General features: G+C 37.2%; 1 protein-coding gene across 8 annotated transcripts in view; it reads right to left on the bottom strand.

The window, feature by feature from the left end:
- The window catches only part of mef2d (myocyte enhancer factor 2d), a 131548-nt gene that overhangs the window by 13963 nt on the left and 94439 nt on the right, over positions 1 to 23146 (bottom strand). For 6 of the 8 annotated variants that reach the window (XM_028469919.1, XM_028469924.1, XM_028469925.1 and 3 more), the window contains exons 6-9: positions 21268 to 21324; positions 8728 to 8906; positions 5405 to 5434; positions 1726 to 1840 (exon numbers count right to left, since the gene is read on the bottom strand). In XM_028469919.1, the coding sequence (XP_028325720.1) occupies positions 1726 to 1840; positions 5405 to 5434; positions 8728 to 8906; positions 21268 to 21324 (381 nt within the window). The remainder of the gene's footprint in view (positions 1 to 1725; positions 1841 to 5404; positions 5435 to 8727; positions 8907 to 21267; positions 21325 to 23146) is intronic. The other 2 variants (XM_028469926.1, XM_028469921.1) reach the window with 1 other exon arrangement.

Genomic DNA, 23146 nt, shown 5'->3' with positions numbered 1-23146 from the left:
CATATTAATGTGGACCTTTGAAGTAGAATCGCTCCAAAAGCTCGCACACAATGAACAAAGTGAATATTCATGGTGGTTTGTGGCACCACACTGTGAAGATTCTTCAACATGACATTCAGTATTTTACCTCCTGTAATATACATCAGATGTGGCGTGATTACTCCTTTTTACAGCTTTTAGTTAAAAAAAAATGTCACAAAATGGAGTTTACTTTGAGCTTTTTCCTAAAATTTTACTCCCTTCTGTCAGATACTGAATAATATGTAGTAGAGTTTTTAATTTAATGGTTTATTCCCATTAAGAAAACGAGCAATAAGAATCCTACATAAGACTGAATATTTAGCACACACTAATAATCTCTTTATTCAGTCTAAGTTGCTCAAAATCCATGATCCAATATCGTTTAAAGCTTAAAAAAATCAGTACCTTATCTTTTAAAGCGAACACTTATGGTACAAGAGGTTTGGAAATGTCCTAATACCAAAGGTTGGAAGCACCAGGAAGAGATTTTTCTCCGTTTGTATGTGCAGTGAAATTATGGAACAGCCTGGAATCACATCAAAATCGCATTTTTTTTTTTGTTGTTCTTTTTGTTTTTCTTTATTGTCCCTGTTCAAACAAACAAATTAATGAATAGTCAAGTTACAGTTAATAAAGTAATTGAACAAAGACTTTAGCCTAACAAATACAACAAAGCACTACAATGTATATAATGTAATTCACATACATTTGGACTTAATGCATCATTATTTATGGAAATAGAATTTTCTTCTAAGCCTTTAAAGCACATGTGTCAAACTCAAGGCCCAGGGGTCAAATCTGGCCCTTTAGACCGTCCAATTCGGCCCGCAAGAGAGATGTAAAAAAAAAAAAAGACAGAAAAAACATGTCAAAATTTTTTTGTGTAAATTAGCAACTAATTCAGTTGTAGAAATGTCAATCCTTCTAAATGCACTAATTCAATGAAACGCCACAATATTTTTAGATCTCAAATTGTTGGAAGAAGTTAATTTTCCTGAAATTAGTTACAAAATCAATGAAATCTGAAAGAATAGAGAAAATTCTGCAGGGACTGAAATCTGTGACTTTATGCTTGGATATTGTCGGCGCCTTAAATACTTAATATATCATTTATAAGTGGAGTAAAAACTTGGGGAAATTATTGTGGAAATTGCTTGTCCATTTATTGCTAAATTGTTGTCCACTTAAGATCAAACTACTTCATATTTGGCCCCTGGACCTAAATTAGTTTGACACCCCGGCTTTAAAGTGTGAAAGATAATGGCACTATGACCAGGATCACTGATCCAGATAACTTATACCTGCAAAGAGGATATTTGTTTGCTTATAAAATGATGAGGAAAGTTATCCTTTGATATTAGAAATCATAATATTAAAGTTTTAATGTAGCCATTGCAATGAGCTCATGTATTCCTTGGAGTATGTGTACCCAGCGTTTGTGAATCACTGCTCTAGCAACCACTATTTATTTGCCTTTAATCAAACTGTACCTGCATTTAACAGATCAATTTTCAAAGATCATCTGTTTAATTAGTGATTGATAACATGGGCTATTGGAAGCATATCAGAGGTCCTAATAATAAGGCCATGTATGAGACTGGAGTAATGATACCAGCACATATGTTTAACTACTAATTAGGACAAATGACCATGGAGTCTAAATAAGCAGCCGCTTACACACATACGCTGCCTTCAGGGCCTTACCGGTGTTGTACGCAGACTGCATGCTGGAAAACGGAGCCAGAAGACTGGGGGTTGCCACGGAGACCACCGGTGTGGTCAGTGTCTGGGCCACCTGGGAACCACCAAGCCGAGCATTCTGGGAGAGAGACAGGCACAGGATGTTGGACATCAGTGTGGTTCCTTCATACTGCCTATTGTGGCACGGTGCTTTTAGAATCACAGGATATATATATATATATATATTATATATATTTCCTTTTTTTATGCCAAAAACAACATCAATTCTCATTTAACATTCTTTCTTGAATCCACATGTTAACTGTTGTGCTACTTGTCATGAGAAAACCTTGGTTTCGGTTCCACAGAGAACCATGTCTTTCTCTCCTTATAGGGAGTGAATGCTGAAGCTAAAGATACATGACATCATCGGCATTCAAAAGTAATAATTGTAATAGTTAACATGTGCCTTTCACTGGGGAGTGGACTTTTCTTCAAGACCAGAGAAAAAAAACATATGACTATAAGAAAATCCATTATCATATAGAAGCAGATTAGAGCGAATGACTTTATTCTCGACATTTCGACTTTAATCTTGACATTTCAACTTTATTCTTCACATTTCAACTATATTCTCACCAAATCGACTTTATTCTTGACATTTGAACTTGATTCTCAACATTTTGACTTTATTCTCGACATTTCAACTTTATTATCAAACATTTCAACGTTAATCTTGACATTTTGACTTTAATCTCGACATTTTGACTTTATTCTTGACATTCTAACTTTATTCTCGACATTTCACTTTATTATCAAACATTTCAACGTTAATCTCGACATTTTGACTTTATTCTCGACATTCTCACTTTAATCTCGAACATTTTGACTTTATTCTCGACATTTTGACTTTATTCTCGACATTTCGACTTTAATCTTGACATTTCAACTTGATTCTCAACATTTTGACTTTATTCTTGACATTTCAACTTTATTATCAAACATTTCAACGTTAATCTCGACATTTCGACTTTAATCTCGACATTCTCACTTTAACCTCGAACATTTTGACTTTATTCTCAACATTTTTACTTTATTCTCGACATTTCAACTTTAATCTTGACATTTCAACTTTATTCTCAACATTTTGACTTTATTCTCGACATTTCGAATTTAATCTTGACATTTCAACTTTAATCTCAACATTTCAACTTTAATCTCAACATTTCTCCTTTAATCTCGAACGTTTTTAGTTTAATCTTGACATTTCAATTTTAATCTCAACATTTTGACTTTATTTTCGACATTTCAACTTTATTATCGACATTTCGACTTTAATCTCAACATTTCGACTTTAATCTCGGGATTTTGACTTTATTCTCGGCATTTTGACTTTATTCTCGAACGTTTTTACTTTAAACTCCACATTTCCACTTTAATATTGACATTTTCACTATAATCTAGACATTTCGATTTTATTCTCGACCTTTGGACTTTAATCTCAACATTTCAATTTTAAAATATATTGGCCCTAATCCACTTCTAATCTGTAGTCTAAAAACATGCTCTCCTACTTCTAGGCTTTCCGTTATCTGACTAATTTTCCTCTTTGAAGTGACAGTAGCAGAAAAACTTTGATCGGCATCTCAAAGTTCAATTACTCGAATACAGAGTTGACGAATTGCATTTGATTTGCACCTGAGAGCTGCAGTATATCAAAAGTGTTGAATCGTTTCACTTTGCTTATGCAGAACAGTTAAAACATTTTTATTCATGATGCTCGTGCCAAGAAGCATCTCAGCCTCCTGCATAAAAATCTAAACACTCCCCGGGGGGGGGGGGGGGGGGCTCAACTTTTCCGTGACACTTTAACATCTTCCAGCAAGATGAGAAATTTCTCACATCTTACGGCGCCGTTGGCACGGCAACACTGTCGCCAGGGTTGGGCGCTTGTGTGGTGGTGTGGTGTCATGGAGGAAGGCGTTAGGAGACGCCTCGCTGTGCCTGAGAACCATGCTGACAGCAGCGCATGCATCCACACGGTCAGACAGAGGAGATGATGGGGATGCGAATGTTCACTAATGTGTAGAACAAAAAAAAAGTGCGCCCATAGAACGGTATGCATGAAACAAACTCACATTCTGAGTTGTGTAAATTTATGCACAAGAAATATATGCATGAAGATGACAGCATGCGAGTGTGTGGAGAGTGGAGGGGTCAGCGTATCAGAGTCCATCTGTGTCCCAGGTTGGAGACTTTGGGAGCTTTTCCCATTCTGATCCTAAAACATGCACATGCAGCTTTCACACACAGCAGTCAGGTGGTTGCTCTGGTTCCTTCAATCATTTTATCTCTCACAGTTTGTTTGTGCTGCACAAATGTCACGTCAGAATCAGGCTCGACTGTACTCTCATATCATGGATATTTAATTTCTTTTGTTTGAATTTGCATTATGTATTTTTTTTTTCCTCTTCATTGCTTTGCTTTGCAGATAATCCAAATAAGAGAGTGTGGAAAAGTAATTATGTGAAGGTTATCACAAGATTGATCGCTCAGTTATTTTGGAGTGTAAAAAAAATAATTACACATTTATTATATAGATCATCTTATTGATTGTATTGGTATACTTTAAATTATTTAACACCTTAGTATACATTTTTGGTCTCCTCGATAATGAGATGTTGCATCTCAAGGAGCTTTCCACATATACATTTAAAATTTCAAATACATAAATATATAAAAAGGGTATTTGAATTAAATAGATCCATAAATAATGTTATATAAATATTTTTAAAATGTATTATATATACAGTACTTATGTGTACATAAACAAAACATACAATTACACTAATATTTAAATGTAACGCGCACTTTACTTTTAGTGATAGAGACTTCATACTGCATGTATAATTTTGTTATTTCAAAATTGAATTATTTAAAATCATCTATTAGGTGTTTTGCAAGTGATAAATTGTGTTCTTTTTACCTATTGCACAAATATGCAGCATTCTCATGGAATTCAGTGAGTGTTTGACAATTACTTTTAACTTTTTAACAGAACTCACCACAGCCTGTCCATGTGCTGTAGATGGTGATGCATTAGGTACCTGCAGCCACCAGGTGGCCCATAAACTGACAGTTACATATATGGTGCCTTTAAAATAAAATATTTCTTAATAATTACCATTATTTTAGCAGGTTTGGGTAAGAGATTTTTCTTTGTTGTTCCGAGTTTTTAATATTTGTGTATTGTTGGTTTATTATTATTATTATTATTATTATTATGTAATGCATATGTAATAACACCACCTGTCCAAGACATGTACTTTGGAAAAGAGAAAATAGTACAACACTTTTCTTAAAACTCTTAAGTATTTATGAACAGTGGCTGATATTATATTGTTACTCTACTTAAGTAACAAATGTTCTAATTGTATTTGATGCATTAGGCTTCAGTTTCCATGGCATTCAAGGCTGCAATGGAGTCTGAACATCTCAGTTAGGATCAGAAACAACCAGCTGGATGCTTCCACCAGCGCACACAGTGCAGTGCTGGGGTGTCTTCACGTCTCCCCTCGTCCCAGCCCTGAGTCGGCTGATGAGAGTCGTGCTTTCTGAAGGCGTCACCACGTTCATGCTTGGTTAGTGCACACAGAGATGGACACCACATCTATGAGGCTGAAACTCAAAAGGTTCTGTTCACCTCGCTCACCAACTCCAGCTCCTCCTCTGTCTGTATAGCCAGCGACGAGGAAGAAAACACAGGTGCTGTTAACGGTCTGCTCTCCAAATGAGCTTTAAAATGATCACAGTAATAGTAGTGATGTTTATTTTATTTCACTCTTTTAAGGCACACATTTGAACTACTTAACAATACTGATGGATGCCTGACTGTTAAAGTTAAAGTACACCCCCAGGTTTTTGCTGACCTGCCACAAAGGAAAATTTGCATTGATTATGGGCGTTGCTCCTAAAGTAGTTAAGACAGTCACAACAGCCCCGCCCCCACAGCGCTGCACAGTTCCACATGGAGCTGGCAATGAATGCTCACTGAGGGACTTGAGGAGGAAACCTAGTTCCTCCTCCCATCTTTTATAGGAGGGGCGGGGACAACAGTGACGGTTAGTGATGTCACTGATCTAATCTCAGCCAATAGCAAAATTAAATTACAATAGCCGGCATTCAACCAATAAAGGGCAGTCACTGATATTTTACAACTAAAAACGCTAAATTTAAATACTTAGGACTGAAATGTGAAGAGTGGGACTAGGATCAATAAACTACAGTAATTGATACCTAATCATATACGTATTCAGAAGGAAAAAAATGGTTTTAAGGTGTATTTACACTTTAAAGGATTAGAGGAATATAAATAACTGCAGGAAATAAATAGGTTATTAAAATGCACAGCATTTAATAGTTTTACTCTGACCAGGGCAAATTTATCAGGTTCATCATCGTGCTTAAAAACAGAAATCAAATGTGTAAAATACTGAAAAGGTTTTTTTTAAAATGCTTTAAAAATAATAAAAACAAAACTATAAGTGCAGCTCTACAGCAAACTTTCATACAGCAAGTTTAATTGTCGTCCCATCCCAAAAATGTGATTTTAAAATACAAATTAAATACATTAAAACAGGATACGCGCACCTGCTTTTCTGTCAATGTGATTCTATAACCTAGGAAGTGATTACTTTATGCCAGAGTTAGGGTCAATTACATTTTTCATATACAAATACTGTACATCTCTAATCATCCACGTTCAATTACAACTCAATTACAATCATGGTGGCCGACATTTTTTTCCAATTACAGTACAAATAAAATTATAATTTTTTTTCCCTCTGTAAGTCAATTATAATTATGTTATCAATTACTAAAATTCAATTACAATTAATCAAAATTACTCAGCCTGAAATAAATAACCCCATAAAACTTAACCTTCCTCTTGTGTTAGCTTTCTGTTAGCTGTAAAATACACTAAAACAACATTATGTTTCATCCAATTTGCTTCTCATCTCTTGGTTACCTTGTTAGGCTTCCTAATCAATAAAAAATATTATTTTATTTTTGGTGTGGGCGTGTGAGCCTTTTTGTGCCTGTATACTGCTAGATTTATGTCTTTTAATGGTAAAATGTTCCCCAAGAGAACTGAAGTTGATATGAAACAGATTTTAGTGATTGTTAACTTTGTATGTATGTATGTATGTATGTATGTGTGCATGTATGTGTGTATGTATGTATGTGTGTATGTGTGTATGTATGTATGTGTGTATGTGTGTGTGTATGTGTGTGTGTGTGTATGTATGTATGTATGTATGTGTGTATGTGTGTGTGTATGTGTATGTGTGTATGTATGTATGTGTGTATGTATGTGTGTGTGTATGTGTGTGTGTATGTGTGTATGTATGTATGTGTGTATGTGTGTGTGTATGTGTGTATGTATGTATGTGTGTATGTGTGTATGTGTGTATGTGTGTGTGTGTGTGTGTGTGTGTTGTGGTATGTATGTCTGTCTGTCTGTGTGTGTGTCATTTGGTGTAGCTGTTGTCTGTCTGTGTTTCTGTCTGTCTGTGTGTCTGTGTGTGTGTCTGTGTGTCTGTCTGTCTGTGTGTCTGTGTGTCTGTCTGTCTGTGTGTCTGTGTGTATGTCTGTGTGTGTAGGTCTGTCCTGTCTGTGTGTGTTATCTGTGTGTCTGTCGTCTGTCTGTCCTGTCTGTCTGTCTGTCTGTCTGTTGTCTGTATGTGTCTGTCTGTCTGTCTGTCTGTGTGTATGCATGTCTGTCTGTCTGTCTGTCTGTCTGTCTGTCTGTGTGTCTGTCTGCCTGTCTGTGTGTCTGTCTGTGTGTCTGTGTGTCTGTCTGTCTGTGTCTGTCTGTGTGTCTGTGTGTGTGTCTGTGTGTCTGTTTGTGTGTGTGTGTGTCTGTGTGTCTGTCTGTCTGTGTGTGTGTGTGTCTGTGTGTCTGCCTGTCTGTCTGTGTGTCTGTGTGTAGCTGTCTGTGTGTCTCTCTGTCTGTCTTGTGTCTGTGTGTTGGGTCTGTTGTGTGTCTGTCTGTCGTGTGTCTGTGTGTTGTTGTTCTGTCTGTTGTCTGTCTGTCTGTCTGTGTGTATGTCCTGTCTGTCTGTGTGTCTGTCCTGTCTGTGTGTCTGTCTGTATGTTGTATGTGTGTCTGTCTGTCTGTCTGTCTGTCTGTGTGTATGTCTGTTTGTCTGTCTGTGTGTGTGTCTGTCTTGTCTGTGTCTGTCTGTCTGTCATGTTCTGTGTGTCTGTGTGTCGGTCTGTGTTTGTGTCTGCGTTCCTTGTGTCTGTTCTTCGTCTGTCTGTCTGTCTTGTGTGTCTGTCTGTCTGTGTGTGTGTGTGTATGTCTGTCTGTGTGTGTGTGTTGTGTATGTATGTTGTATGTCTGTATGTATGTCTGTATGTGTGTTGTATGTGTGTGTGTGATGTTGTCTGTGTATGTTGTATGTGTGTGTGTGTCTGTCTGTATGTATGTGTGTATGTATGTGTATGTATGTGTAAGCCATATAACTGTAACACAGTTCCACAGGTTTGCAATTAATGAAATTAAAATGACAGTTTTATAAAATGTTCATGCTCATTACAATTACAAAGTCAAGTATCTGAACTCAATTACAACAACAGCAACATCATTTTTTAAATTACGATTAAAATTATAATTACGTCATAATTTGAATTAATTACCAACTACAATTACAAGTGACCCCAACCCTGCTTGATGCTATATCGAGTAAATAATAATAAATGTAAATAGAAGTAATTGAATCTTTGTGGAAAAGACCTAAACCATGGTTAAACCCAAACCTACTGGCTTTAATAAAGTCCTAGACCACAACTCGTCCACATCCTCACACCTGCCCACTCCCCTCTTTTTAACACATCACACTTTAAAGCCAATATCTTCACTCAATGTCTAAATATTGCTGCCAGTGTGACTCTATTATATTCAAACACACAAACAGGAAACAGGCTTTTGTTGAAATGGTCTCCCTGTTGTTTTCTCCTCACCAGTTGTATGAGGCTCTTGCCACCCTGGGAAGTGATGACCCTTAAGTCCGGCTTGCGACTATTGACCATCTGAGGACTCTGTGGTGGTGGAGACTTAGCCGGCACTACTTTCCCCAGGCTGTTGCCGTTGGATACAGAAAGGAGGCCTGGGGAGGCCCTGGCACTGATGTAGCCATTAGCTGCAGAGAAACAGTAGAGAAAGAGGAGAAAAGAAGAGAAGAGGTTGAGAGTAGGAAGGAGGAGGTTGTGTGTTTCAATGGTTGTGGTGTGGATGTCTACCTGTGAGCCAAACTCAGCCTGTGCTCATCGTGCCTCTGTGTGTGTGTGTTTATCGAGCTTCTTTTGTGTGTCTCATTAGCGAGTTGGATCGCTTTGTCACACCACATGCTCCTCATCATTTCTGCAGCTCAAACTCGGCTCAGCTCCTTCACATCAAACACGTGTCACGCTCTCAAGAGCAATATCTTATTTCGACATCTTCACTACTGTGTTTCTCTTGCCGAGTGACAAAACACACTCGCTTTTTTGGATTGTCTCACTCCGACCACTTAACTAGGCTTTTTTTAGTCAATGTTTACTGTCAACGGCCCCTTTTATTCTTTTATTTTCTCATTTATTTATTGTCGTGCTTAAAGTGCCGGTACTGTATTTGTACAACTTTTCTAGCCTTATATACATTTTTGAACTGCTTGTTCTAATGAGCACCTGAAGTCAAACCTGAATATATAACTTTTAAGTGCATTTTAATACAACATATATACATATCATGGTATTACTGAATGTGTGTGTGGTCCGTGTGTGATACACGGCAATGATAAGATAAAAAAACAACCTGCAGGGCGTACCTTGACTAGTGCCCTCTGTGAGCAGAGATATAATAAAACACAACTTGCAACATCTCACTATAGTTTAGATCAGAGATAGGCTTCTGTTGTCATAGCGAGGGCCACAAAAGGGTCGCATTATCATCATGTCAGAATTTAAAATAACATGTTAAGGTTTAATTTATTCAGGCAACTATTTTTTTCAGGAAATGTATTTTGAAATGTATTTTGAAATGTATTTTGAAATTTACTTCATGAGTTCTTTCTGGGCAGAAGAAGGACAATCCAAAACGATTAGCAGATGCCTTTGAGGAAGATTGACAGCTTGCAGTCGAAACATGTCAAGAGATTAAAGTACATTTCAAGTAAATTGCCTAAAAAAAAAGTTGTCTGAATAAATAAAAACCTAAACATATTATTTTGAGAAATAAACTTGCTGGAAAGAACAATGGGTTTGAGTATTTTTAGTGTAGTGTTGTGTGATTTTTTTGTGTGTGTTTTTCTGTCATTTTGTTGTTGTTTTGTGTATTTTGTTGTCACTTTGTAAACTCTTCAGTCATTTTGTATAGTTTTTATTTTGTTTGTCTTTTTACATACATTTGTTGTGGTTTTAAGTGTTTTTTTGGTTATTTTTGTGTGTTTTTGGAGTAAGTTTTCAGTTATTTATTTGTAATGATCTTGTGTGTTTTTGGAGTAATGGTTTTGTATTTTTGTTGGCCTTTTTGTGTAATTTCTGTAATTTTGTATGGTTCTTTTGAGAGTCTTTTTGTGGATTTTTTCTTTTCTTTGCGTTTTTTACTGTTGTTTTTTCTGTGATTTTAAAGTTTTTTTTTTTTTACTTTGGAGGGCGCATGTGGCCCCCAGGCCGCCAGTTGAACATGAACACAGAGGTTGCGGCAGCATCTTGAAAATCTTAACTCTTATCACGTTTGATTGTAGAACACGTGCACAAAGTGTGTGCTTGTATTTGAATTGGTTTTAACAATCGTATACAAGATATCTGAGGTTAAAGTTTGTATAAAATATTCCATCATTCTTTTATAGCAGTTTTGTCCTACGCAGGTTCACAGGGTAGATATATTGTCCTGTACTTACTGTATTTAGAATAACAAAAATAAAACTATCACAGTAGAGAACAGTCATTTTACGACTCTACATTATCACAGTATAAAACATTTTAATGTTGTTTTAAACTCAACGTCACTGCAGCAAGTACTGTATGCACAGAATGCACGTATAACAACTTAATAATTGTTTGGTTCCTTTGTTAGTGATTAATTGAAGGCATTCCTGCAACATGACATCCCGATGAACACAGTTACACATGTTTAATGACCACACCCCCTCTTTTGAAATGGTTGCATTCCTCACCCCTACGCAGACACGCAACAGTTACTAGAAAGAACAACAGAACTTGATCAATGACATACTTCGGCTGGGAGTAGGACATTTGGCTTTTTGTGTGTGCATTCACCTCATAAAACCAGTTCTAACGTTTTTATTCACAACTCGCCAATGTACTCTTAGCCACTGGACACTCGTACTGAATTGATCAACTGCGGAGACATTTTTTTCTCTTTGAATCCACTTTACAGCTGTTTGTTTGAAATGTATGAGTGTGTCCTTGGTGGAGTGTTCACTGTCTGTCATGATGCCCACAGGACTATTGCAGACAACAACCTGTCCAAAGTGCTGAGGCTGAAACACACAACGACTCAAACAGACTCACTCTGCAGTGGGGACTTTCCCAGCACTGGTCCTCACACAACGTGCATGAGTGTGTGTGCATGAGAGTGTGTGCCTGAGTGTGTGTGTATGTGTGTGTGTGAAAGCAGATAGCAGTTCTCCATGACGCTGCTTCCAAATGACAGAGGCATGTGACTCTGCTTCATCTCAGTCACACAAACACACTTGCAGCTCATAAATGAGACCTGACAACAACAACAACAACAACAACAGGGGAACCGTTATCAGCTCAGTGAGAGGGTAACCAGACCTAGACCTATAGGGAGGAGGGAAATACTGAGGGTGAACCAGACATTCTCAAAGTCTATAAATGTGGGAAAATTTTAAAATAATTAAGAGAAATGTGTTCAATAGGGATGTAAAGATGAATCGCGAGGCAGTAAAAAATCGTATGAAATTGAATCGCATTACGTTTTAAAAACTTTATTTATTTATTTTTTATTTAGAATTCGAAATTCAGGACGCACCACCATGTTTTAAATGATAAGTGTGGAAGCATTTTGGCTTCCCCAAGACAAAATGAAAGAGGTGAGAAAAAAGTAACATGTGAAATCCAAGGTAAGAGGAGCACAGAGAGGAAAGGAAGAAAGAGAGAATGACAGCCATAGTTTGTTTATTTATATTATTTCTTTGATATGGGGTTTGTTTTAAAGTCGAAATGTTAAGGAACACAATACATTTTCACTTTTACAAAGAAAAGGAACTATTATGCAGTTTTGCATAGTTTACTGTAGAGCCAGAATTTAAATGAATAGGTTTCTTCTTCGTTTGTACTATTTCTTTCTTTATTTGATTAAGGATTTCTTTTTAATTAAATTGCATTATTTTGCATAGTTTATCAAGGGATTCTTTTGACAATGAAAGATACAAGAAAATAGTACAGTATTTTTATTTTTGAAGAAAAAAATTGAATATTTTTCAGTCATCATTTGTCTACGGTCTAATTTTTTTTAAATAAATCGTGAGAGAATCGTATCGTGAACCCAGTATTGTGAATCGAATCGGGAGTTGAGTGAATCGTTACATCCCTAGTATTAAGACATTTAAGAGACTGCCAAGGTCACCTGGGTGTCAGTGCTTGACCCTTTCGGATCCTCTGAACGCAGGCGCGTAGACTACGTCACTTCCTTCACACGCAATCTTAGGACAGAGCTCCTGGGACGTGATATGTAATGTCTGTTTTTAAGGTATTTTAGTTGTAATTTTATTTTAAAAACAGACAAAAAGGAAAAATCACCGCAAGACGATACATACAAAAAAGGATCAAAACACAATACACAACAATGAAAAACCAAACAGAAAATAAATCAAAAACCACAATAAATCGGAATTCAATCAAAGCATAAATTAAAAAATAATTTGGGAAATCTTGGCACTAATTCTTTTTAAATAGCAGGATTTCAACTATTTAAATAGCACACCAACTGCCTTAAAATAGGCCGACGGATGTAGATGCGTTTGGCGCATGCGTTGAAAGGATCTGAAAAGATTAGGCCAGCGAAAGGATCAGGATCAGAATCAGAATCAGAATCAGAATCAGAATCAGAATTCCTTTATTAATCCCAGGGGGAAATTGCTTGGGCACTGACAGTTGGTCTAAAACATTGGCTAGTTTCAGGGTTGGAGGCAATTATAATTGTAATCACATAATTTAAAATTACTGTTGCCTAATTGAATTGTAATTGAATTTAGATAATTGACTTTGTAATTGTAACTGGCATGGAAATTCTATAAAACCTGTCAATTAGAATTTAATAAAACACAAACCTGGGTAACCATGTTACAGTTGTATGGGTTTTCCCACTGTCAGTTATCTTGAGGATGATTTTACCATAAAAATCAATAAATAAATCAAATTGAGGGGTATATTGAACGCAAAATGGCTCAGATGCCCACATCAAAAATACTAATACCAATATTTTTTATGGATTATGAACCCTAACTAGGTAACTAATAAATGGAAAACAAATTAGATGATCGATAACATTTCTTACGTTTATTTTACAGCTGATTTAAGACATGGGTCAAAACAGACCTGTTATCAAAAGAGATGCTAACAGAAAGCTAACACAAGAGGAAGGTTACGTTTTATGGGCTTACTTATTTCAGACTCAGTAATTGTGATTCACTGCAACTGAACTTCAGGAATTGAAAATGTAACTGTAATTGACTTTCAGGGGGAAAATAATAGTTGCAATTTTAATTGTAATTGGAAGACATGCCGGTTACCATAGCTGAGTTGTAATTGAACATGGGTATTTCAAGACATAATTGTAATTGAACAATGTAATTGACCCCAACCCTGGCTACTTTCCAGTCAGACGTTCCATTATGCTCTCACACCATCAAACTAACACATGCACTTATAGCCATTGGTCCAATGTCCAACAGATTGAGGGGCTGTTACTGCCTTAAGAACGCAGTAGCTGCTTTATCTGCATTTGTGAACTTCCCACAAATGCCTCCGAGCTTGCACAGCAGAGATGTTTTCAGAGTTCTTCTGACATCTTTCTTATCAAACTACTCTTTTTAGGCACGGTGTAACTTTTCTAAAAAAAAAGTAAGGGGAAGAAGGAAAATGATGGAGAAAATGGGGAAAGAAAATGAGCATAAAGCCATTAGGAAGCAACAGCAACAATGAGTAAAACAAGTGTGAAAGAAGGAAAGGAGAACAACAGATTTTGCTAAAAACAAAACAAAAACATAAAAACACTAGAAATGTAAGCAGTTATGAAAGTTGGCCAAGCCTACCCACGCGACTCGGCCCCCAGGTTTTGCTGAGCCCATGGTAGTACGTCATGAAGGATGACGGGCTAGGGGCGAGCGTCAGGACACAGGCCAACGTGTCATTTGCAGTGTTGTAATAGTAATGGGCGTGGCCCAGCCCAGGTGATTCAGTGCTAATCAGGAGTGGGCGTGGCCTATGTCAGAAGATGCGACTCGATTGAGGGAACAAGTGGTATAAAGTTTATGAAGATGTGATTTAAAATGTGAAAGTTACAGGTTAAAATATATTTGCACTCATTATTTTTGGTATGGGTGGTCTGTGTGCTCTTCTATATGAATCCTAGAATTTTCACAGTCCTCAACATAATACTTCAGTTGAAATAAATGTTTGTTGTTTATGTTGTAAAAAGCCACACCCACTTTGACCAATCGTGATTAACTTCGAAATATGGCCTCAAGAGCAACCCAAGGTCATACCCACCAAATTTCTTAAAATTCGGTATTAAGAGATATACACTTCCGATTTTTGCAGTGCCCCCTAGTGGCCAACATAATTAAAATATGGCTCATACCCCTACAGTCACATGCCAACCAAGGATCTCAGATTTGGTGTTGTTAGCATTTATTTTGACCGAGATATGCAATAGTTCACGTTTTTAAAGCTAGCTAGAAAACTTTACTCATTAATAAATTGCAAATATTTTGACCAAACAAAATCCTTGCCATAACTTTAGATCAGGTCCAACTGAAGACTATACGTGCTTCACACTGATTGGACAAAACTCAAAGGAGTAGCTTGAAAAAGTAGGTTTTTCAGTTTTCGCCATTTTGTGACAAAACAATTACATTCGTAAATGGGCGTGGCCTAGCCCAGGAGATTCAGTGCTATTCAGGGAATCTGTGGATATGAGGTTTTGAATGTGCAACATACGATAGCCCAAAACTCGTTAATCATGGTTATAGCGTGACCTGCTGGTGGATATATGTGAGTTTTTGCGTTCGAGGTACGTGCAGGGGTCTGGACAACCCTCTATATTGCACCACCCTCCCTTGCACGGTTTAGCCTGCAGCACCACTTTAACAGGAAAAAATAAAATAATACAAAAAATTTAAAAAAAACTATAAAAATCTGACCAAAAACAATAGGTTCCCTAGCACCTCGTGGGCTTGGTCCCCTAATAAAGATAAAGGACAGAAGGTTAAATGCTAATATGAAATAAAAGTGACTAAAAGACAGAAAATAATTACATTTATCTTATGGAAAGGATACACAATTGTTAAGTTATGGACCAAGTGGAACACATGGTTACAGAGAGAAGGAGTGGATAGATGACTGTAATTCTGTATAAACTTTATTGTTGGATGTCCTATTGGGCCCAATGATTGGTTTGTATTACTTATGATTGTATTTCAAATCTCCATAGGGAACTTTTTTTTATATCTTTTCCATTTCTTGAGTTTTCAAAATTAATTCACTTGACCTTCTGTATTTTGTTTCTTGCTTTGTAGCATAAAAATCTTATTTGTGAGTGGCAAAAGATGTACCAATGTATGTCGTCTGAAAGGACGCACTATATTTTAAAGCTCTCACAAAATTAAGATAAAAAATGTAAAAATAAAATAAAAGAAAGATAAACAATCACATTAAAAAGGTAAAACCAATGTGTGAAACATCAGAAAACAAAAGGCAGAATGGAGTGAGTCAGAGGGAAGTGTTAAACACATTTTAGACAGGTAAAAATATCAGTAAAACATGGAGGAAGAAGGAAAGTAAAGAAGAGAGAGACGATTTATGCGGCAAGTTGTTGTTTGGTAGCAGATAAATATCCTCATTCCCAGCAGTGGTCTGACTGGAGAGATGACCTGTGTCATGTGTTGGCTGCTTCCTGGAAACCCTGCAATGTTGTGTGTTGTTTTTATTGGGTGTCTCTGTGTGTGTCACCAACTGACCAACCCACTAATTCCAGCTAAAAGTGTTTGTATTATCAGACAGTAATGCATTAGCTATGTAATTATCTTAGGTGACATTGTGTACATCAACATAAATACTGATGCCGCAGCAAATTCATTCAGAAATGTTGAGCGAGTGTGTTTATTTTAGGTTTTTCCTTAGCATAAGTGTGTATGAGTGCAAGTGTGCTCAACATGGGTGTGAGCGAGTGGTTTTGTGTAACGTCTACTGTTACACTGGATGGAGCGTGGGAATGTGTGGAATGCTAGGTGACGTAAATGGTGACATTTCCTGAGCCCTGACTCCCTGGACAACAGCTGGGAACTACAGACCCAAGAGAAGGAGGAAGAGGAGGAGGAGGAGGACAGGCAGGGGACGGAGAAGTGCAGGCGGAAGGAATAACATGAAGACGGGAGAACGGATGGAAACTAAAACAGGGATGGACGATGAGCACTGCTCTAGGAGGTGGAACACCAAAAAAACTTAATGATTAGAAGAAGGGCCTGAAGTGATAATAATTAGATTTAAAAGAGGATGGCATAACCATGATATAGGACAAAGATATAAAAGTTTAAAAAAAACAGTGGACTTTCATTTGTTAGCATCTCCACTCTCCAAACTACTAAACCACCATTCAAACTGTGTGTGGTATATTTAAAATACTTTAAACAGCTTGTAGACATAAACTTTAAAGCTGCGGGGGACGATAAATAACATATTTTAAACCGTATTTATATTAGAGTGCCAACGTAACATTTAGGATGTCTTCATGGATTGAAAGTAGTTGAGAAAACAATGGCAGATGTCGATGTTTTTGCTTTTCACAGTAACACACAAATTATGACAATAATCAGAGTCACGAGTTACATCATGTTTCTTGTCTGGCAAAGAAACAGGAAATCACAGGAATAATTAAGTAAAAACACATCTTAAAGAAACTTTTGTGCTTCGGTAAAGTCTTTACATTCTACTACGGGACTAGAAATCCCACAATGCAATGTGCAAAACTTCTCCGAAATTCAAGTCACATGATCATTTGACAACAAGCTCATTGTTTATAACGGAGTCAAAAACAAACACTCTAGTGGCAATTTTAACCATTGTGAGTAAATTCTTCCATTTTTCAGAAGAAATATCTTTGATTTATTGATCTATCAGGCCTACATTATGTCTTGATCAATGTCCCCAGCAGCTTTAATTTGTTTTTCTCTACTCTCAAAAGGTTCATAAATATTATTTTCAAGTGATCAAAAAAAAAAGAAAAATAAGAAAATACAACAAAATAAAAAGGAGAAAATAAATAAACATTTTTATTTTAGGTGTTGGGACAGGGAATGTACACCAATTACTGGTCTCCTGTCTCAACACTGGAATGTGATTAGGCACATTAAGAATAACCAGTGCGAGTTAGAGGTAAAAAGATGATATTTCTACTTGGAATCAGCCACTGAAAACAAAACCATGTTCAGTGTATAGATGGTGTGTGTAAGACCTAAATTACAATTATCTGAAAAAGTGCACACACACACACACATGCTCACGCACACCTTTCCCCCATATCTCCTGCTGGTTAGAGGTTTCAGTGGCTAATGGGATTTAAGGGGAGCGTTCTGGCCAGTGTCAAAGTCACCTCTGAGGAGATCTCTGTGCCAAGACAAGGGACAGTTGGTCGGGGGTGGGCTCTGGTGGAGTTAGTGGGGCAAGGGGTGGGGCAGGAGATTATTAAAGAGAAGAGACGAGCAAGAGCAGCTGAGGTAGACAGGAAGAAAGAAAGGCGGAGGGGGTGGGAAGTGGAGTAATAGGGTGGTAACGTCAGGAAGAAGTCGGATAAATCATTAAATAAAATACTTCCTTTAACGATTTAACTACACAAAAGTATTCTTGCAATGAGAAGCATCACTATTATTCATTCTGTAAAACTGACACATTTTAATAAGGAACCTTCTAAATCTATCCCGACTTTAGTGATCTGCCACATCCATCCATCAGTGATGGATGGATGGATCATAGGATGACCAGATAAATGAGTTGATGGATGGATGATTGATGAATAGGTGGATGCATGGGTGGATGGATGGATAAGTGGATGAATGGATGGATGGATAGATTGATGGATGGATGGATGGATGGATGGATAGGTGGATGAATAGGTTGATGTATGATAGATGAACAGATTGATGGATGGATAGGTGGATGAGTGGATGAATAGCCGGATGGACAGATTGATGTACATATGTATGTATGTATGGATGGATGAATAGGTAGATGTATGGATGGATGTATTGCTGGATGAATGATGGATGGATGGGTATATGGATTGATGAATGAGTGGATGAATAGGTGGACGTATGGATGGATGTATGGATAAATGGAAGGGCGATGTATGAATGGTTGATTATGTGAATGTATGGATGGATGGAGGAATATGTGAACGTATGGATGGTTGGATGGATGAATGAGTGTATCCATTGGTTAATGGATGGATGGTTGGATGGATGAATGAGTGTATGCATTGGTTAGTGGATGGATGGAAGGATGAATAGTGTCTAATGAATATAAAACACTGTTACAGCATTTGGAGGAATTCTAAATTCAACCTTTGAATGTGATTTCTAGTTTAAATGGCAATGAATGACTATTCTTTTAAAATGACTTATTTTGGGTTCAGCCTTTCCAACACATTGTCTCAGGAGTTTTATGCCTAATAAAATAATATATAAAACAAGCCAGGCAGGAATAGAGGAGACATGTTCACTGTAGATAACTCACTTCAGTACGTCGTTCATGCATCATTAACTCCTAACGTTCCTCGTGTCACCTTCAGCACCTGCTAAAGCTCACGTTGCTCCCAGTGACCTCATCTTACTTTAACCCTGAACAGTTCACTGAAATATTCTTCATCAGCATTTTAATTTACAGTTCTTGGAAGAGCTGATGATTTTAGGGATTTGCTACTTTTACAAAACAGAAACCGTTCTGACAAGAGTGAGAGGCGAGATAGAGCTGTGACGAGCAAAAAAGGTCTAAAATCTTTTAAAACAGACCAGCTGCCAGTGGAGACAGAATAAAACATGCGGCTGGGTCAAGGAGTGTTGGTTAAAAGACGAGCATCATTATGCACCAGATGGAGTTGGCTGATGAAGGATTAGAAGACTTTAACATTAAGTTCAGTCCATTAGTCGGGCTTGGGCTGAAAAAAATTGGATGGATGGCCTTTTCCACGTTGGGATAATTTAAGAAAAGTGTGACCATGGCCCAAAGCTATTGCAATAAGAAGCTTGTTTTAACAGCTCACTCTTTTTATGTATTTTTGTTATTAAGCATTGGTTTTTGAAAAGCCCAATAAAAGCTTCACGATGGATGAATACCCCTTCATAGCAGAAGTTACATCTTTAAACACATAATCACTCCTACAGTCATTCAACAACTGTGCTGGGTAATTGTTAACAATCATAATAATATTAACAAGGAGAGTATTTGTTCACTTTATTCATAACTCATAAAACAATTTACCTTGAAAAAAAGATGCATAAGGTTTAAATTGCCAAAAGTTTGTTTTGATCTCTCTCTGTTTATTGACTTTTTTGAAAAAGTTTTGCACATTGCATTGTGGGAACGTGGAGTCCCATAGAGGTGATTTCACTTCATTTTAACTGTAATTTTCTCTGTTTGCCGCCAACAGACTCCCAACATTTATTATTATGATTTATTGATCTATGACACACTCTGTACACTACAAACTCAATGAGTATATACTGTCTACAATATACTATAAGTATGATTAGGATGCTGAGCGTTCCCACTGAAGTATACTTCCAAGTTTCCCAAGATTAATTTCAAACCTACAACAAAAACCTGAACCACACTGAGGCTAAATAACTCTGATGATTCTCCACCTTTGAAAGTTCTAAAGAATATCAACATGTGGTTATTTAATCCATAAAACTCGGATATTTTCGGAAACAAGAGCCCTATTTACAAAAGCTTTAAAAACTAATGGATGACAAGAAGAGATGCTTTAATTTTGAAAAGGGGATGTTTGATTTCTGGCTTGAAGCCGGTCCCATGAAGAGGTTACGTTTCGCTCGCAATGCATCATGGGCCGGTTGAGTATGACTCGCGGACATGGACTCGTCTGTAAACAGTCGCATTTACCGGTTCAATAAACGACAAGAGATTCAAACTCAGATGTAGCTGGTTATGATTTACAGTCTGCATAAACAGGACTGAATCATAAAAACAACCTAACCGCTAAAGCGGACATGGGCTCGTCTGTGAACGGTCGCATTTACAGAGTTGAGTCAGACCTGCCTTCTTCCTGATTTGTACTGAGCGCATGGACAGAATTAAATGTTACTTTTCTGTTACCGTCCCGTCTGAAACGACATAGAAGCAGTGTTTGAGCATACAATAAGCGTGCAGTGTGATGATAACGAGTTGTTTTGAGTCCTGTTTACAACGTTATCAACCCGTGGACACCTCTGGATCTCTACAGCGCACGCACACACACTCACTCACTCGCACACAGTGACACTCTGAAGCCAAACCATTTATAAATTTAACCATTATTTTTTTTTTACGAACTAAGTCCTCGTTCGGCTCTGTCTCATTATTGTCGCTGCGGCTGCAGAAGTGAGTGAGAGGAGGAGGGGGGTGTTTGACGCATGTGTGTGTTGTTGCAGAGGGACAGAGCGGGAGAGCGAAGAGGCGGGGTAAAGATAGACAGAGGAGAACAAGGCATACTGGCGGCTCTACAGAAGAAACTTTTAAATGGTATGTGAATTAAATCAATATTACAATATAGTCCTACGCTATATCTCCTAAATAAATATATTATTATTTATTAAAAACATGATATATATCGCCCAGCCTTATCCTTGAGCAGGAATCAATTGGTGTGACACACATTTTCGACTCAAATCCCGACCCAGTTGAAGGATATTTGTTGTTTCTTTCTCTATTTTCCAAAGTGTGTTGTTCCTTTACATTCCTCCCTAAACCTGAAGCATGTTCCTGTCCTGTGGTGTGTTTACAGCAGCTTGTCCTGTGACCCTCAGCTGTCACCAGTCAACAGGTGTTTTCCTTCTCGTCTGTGAGCTGCACACACGTGGTCGTGCCTGCTGCCACATACTACATAGTCTGCATTGCTGCGTCTGAAAGTCAGACTAAAAAACCATTTGGCTTTGATGAAGCGCGGCTGAAATAAAGAGAACTGGGAGCAGCAGGCACAGTGACAGACGTGTTTGTGTGTGTGTGTGTGTGTGTGTGTGTGGTGGAAAAAGATTTACTCACGGACTGGACTAGGGCACGCTCCATTTGAATTCCCCAAATCTCCTCCTAACAGAGCACCTGGAACAAGAATGATTTAAATAGCATTAAAAACTCACACAAAACACTTCATCATAAAAGCATCTGCTTGTTAAAACGTATCATTAAATCAAGTGTCAAAAAAAAAAAGTGCTACACGCTCGATTTACTTCCTGAAAAAAGCGTTAAGTCATTATTAATACACCGAGGTAACGAGTTCTGAATCATTATAATGATGTAGTTTGGGAGAAAACACTGGTGTCAAATTGAGAAAAATATGATGTGTAAAATCTGATATAATTGTCTCGGTGTTTTAATTAACTTAGCTGGCACATGATTTATTATTTAGAATAATTCAGAAATAATCATTTTATATCAGTATGAATGTAATGCACAAGTGTCAAACCCCTGGTCAGGCTTTTATTCAAAATGTTTGATATTTTCATTTATTCAAATTTAGATTTTAAAAAACTACTGAAAGAAATTTTGCATAATCAAAGCTAATGAATAAAATGAATTAGGGTAAGTTTGATTAGTTAATTAGCTTTATGTGATCTATAAACATATATATATATATATATATATATATATATATATATATATATATATATATATATATATATATAAATAACTATAAATGTCGATAAATAACTGTAAATGTATATTAATATATTGCAAGTGTACATTGCTAAATAACCGATCTGATGTTAAAAGCCGCAACTTGGAGAAATCGTTAAATGAAACAATGTCCGACTGTATGAATGTCGTTTATGTTTTGTAAATTGTTTTAGTTGGTGTTTGTGTTGCTTTGTTGTGTGATGTGCTATATGTAATTGTATACTGCACTAACATGGCAATGTATTAGGTGTCGACTCCAGGAAGAGCAGCAATGGCTCAAGCCAAGCTACGGTGGCTGAGAAGTGCAAAACACATTTACAAATACACAAAATGACACAAAAAAATAGATAGAAATAATCTAGATTAGAAACATGAACTGAAAATACAAGTGTCAGTCTTGGTCCCACATCAGAAGGAATATGACCGGAAATGATAAAAACTATAGAAATAAATCTATTCAGGAGGCACTAAATACTGTTTCATTCTACTCATTTACAAAATGAGATTCTTTAGAATGTGTGTCATCACTAATTCATTCATCATTATGCTCTATAGTTGTTTTTTTCCACAGAATTCTGAGCAAAATGTTGTAGTCGGACATAAGTGGTACTTGGAGTCAAAAGTAAGAGAAAGGGGGTAATTGGGCCAAAAAAAGTTTGAGAACCACTGCCATAAACCACTGTGATGAAGACAATATATTTGATAATGTGTAATGCATAGCAGAATACCTGATTGTGTGTGTGTGTTCAAGAGAGATTATAGAGAAAGTTGGGGGTGGGGGGTTTCAGAGAACATGTTATTAAAACTGCTGAATGCATTTGTTGCAACATTACATCACCTAATTCTGACTTACAATGAGATTACGCCGGTCGGAACAAAGCTAGATAATTAACCTGTCGGAGACGCAAAAAATGGGGCACAAATCCGTTTAGTCAGAGCCTGAAGGATGGCTTTGCCACATAAAGGCAGCGGGCACACGCACGCATACGCACACACGGGGAGCGTACCCACGTCGGTGGGAGAAGGAGAGTGGATGTGAGTCGGCATTAGCGGTCTGCTTTTAATTGAGTGAGCATGAGGAAACCAGACTGAGTGAGCCTGCAGCCTTGATAGGAAGTTGATAGGCAGCCGCTTAGCTTACTCCCCTGCTTACCTTGCTCAATGTGCATTCAATGAAATCCTGCTGTTACGTAAAGTGAGCTTCGCATTCAGGACTTGCACTTTATGAAATAAGGTCTGCATGCAA

Source organism: Gouania willdenowi, chromosome 16 (assembly GCF_900634775.1).
Source record: "Gouania willdenowi chromosome 16, fGouWil2.1, whole genome shotgun sequence".
Taxonomy (NCBI): domain Eukaryota; kingdom Metazoa; phylum Chordata; class Actinopteri; order Blenniiformes; family Gobiesocidae; genus Gouania; species Gouania willdenowi.
Note: the sequence above shows the minus strand (reverse complement) of the source record. Positions and strands in the feature narration are given on the sequence as shown.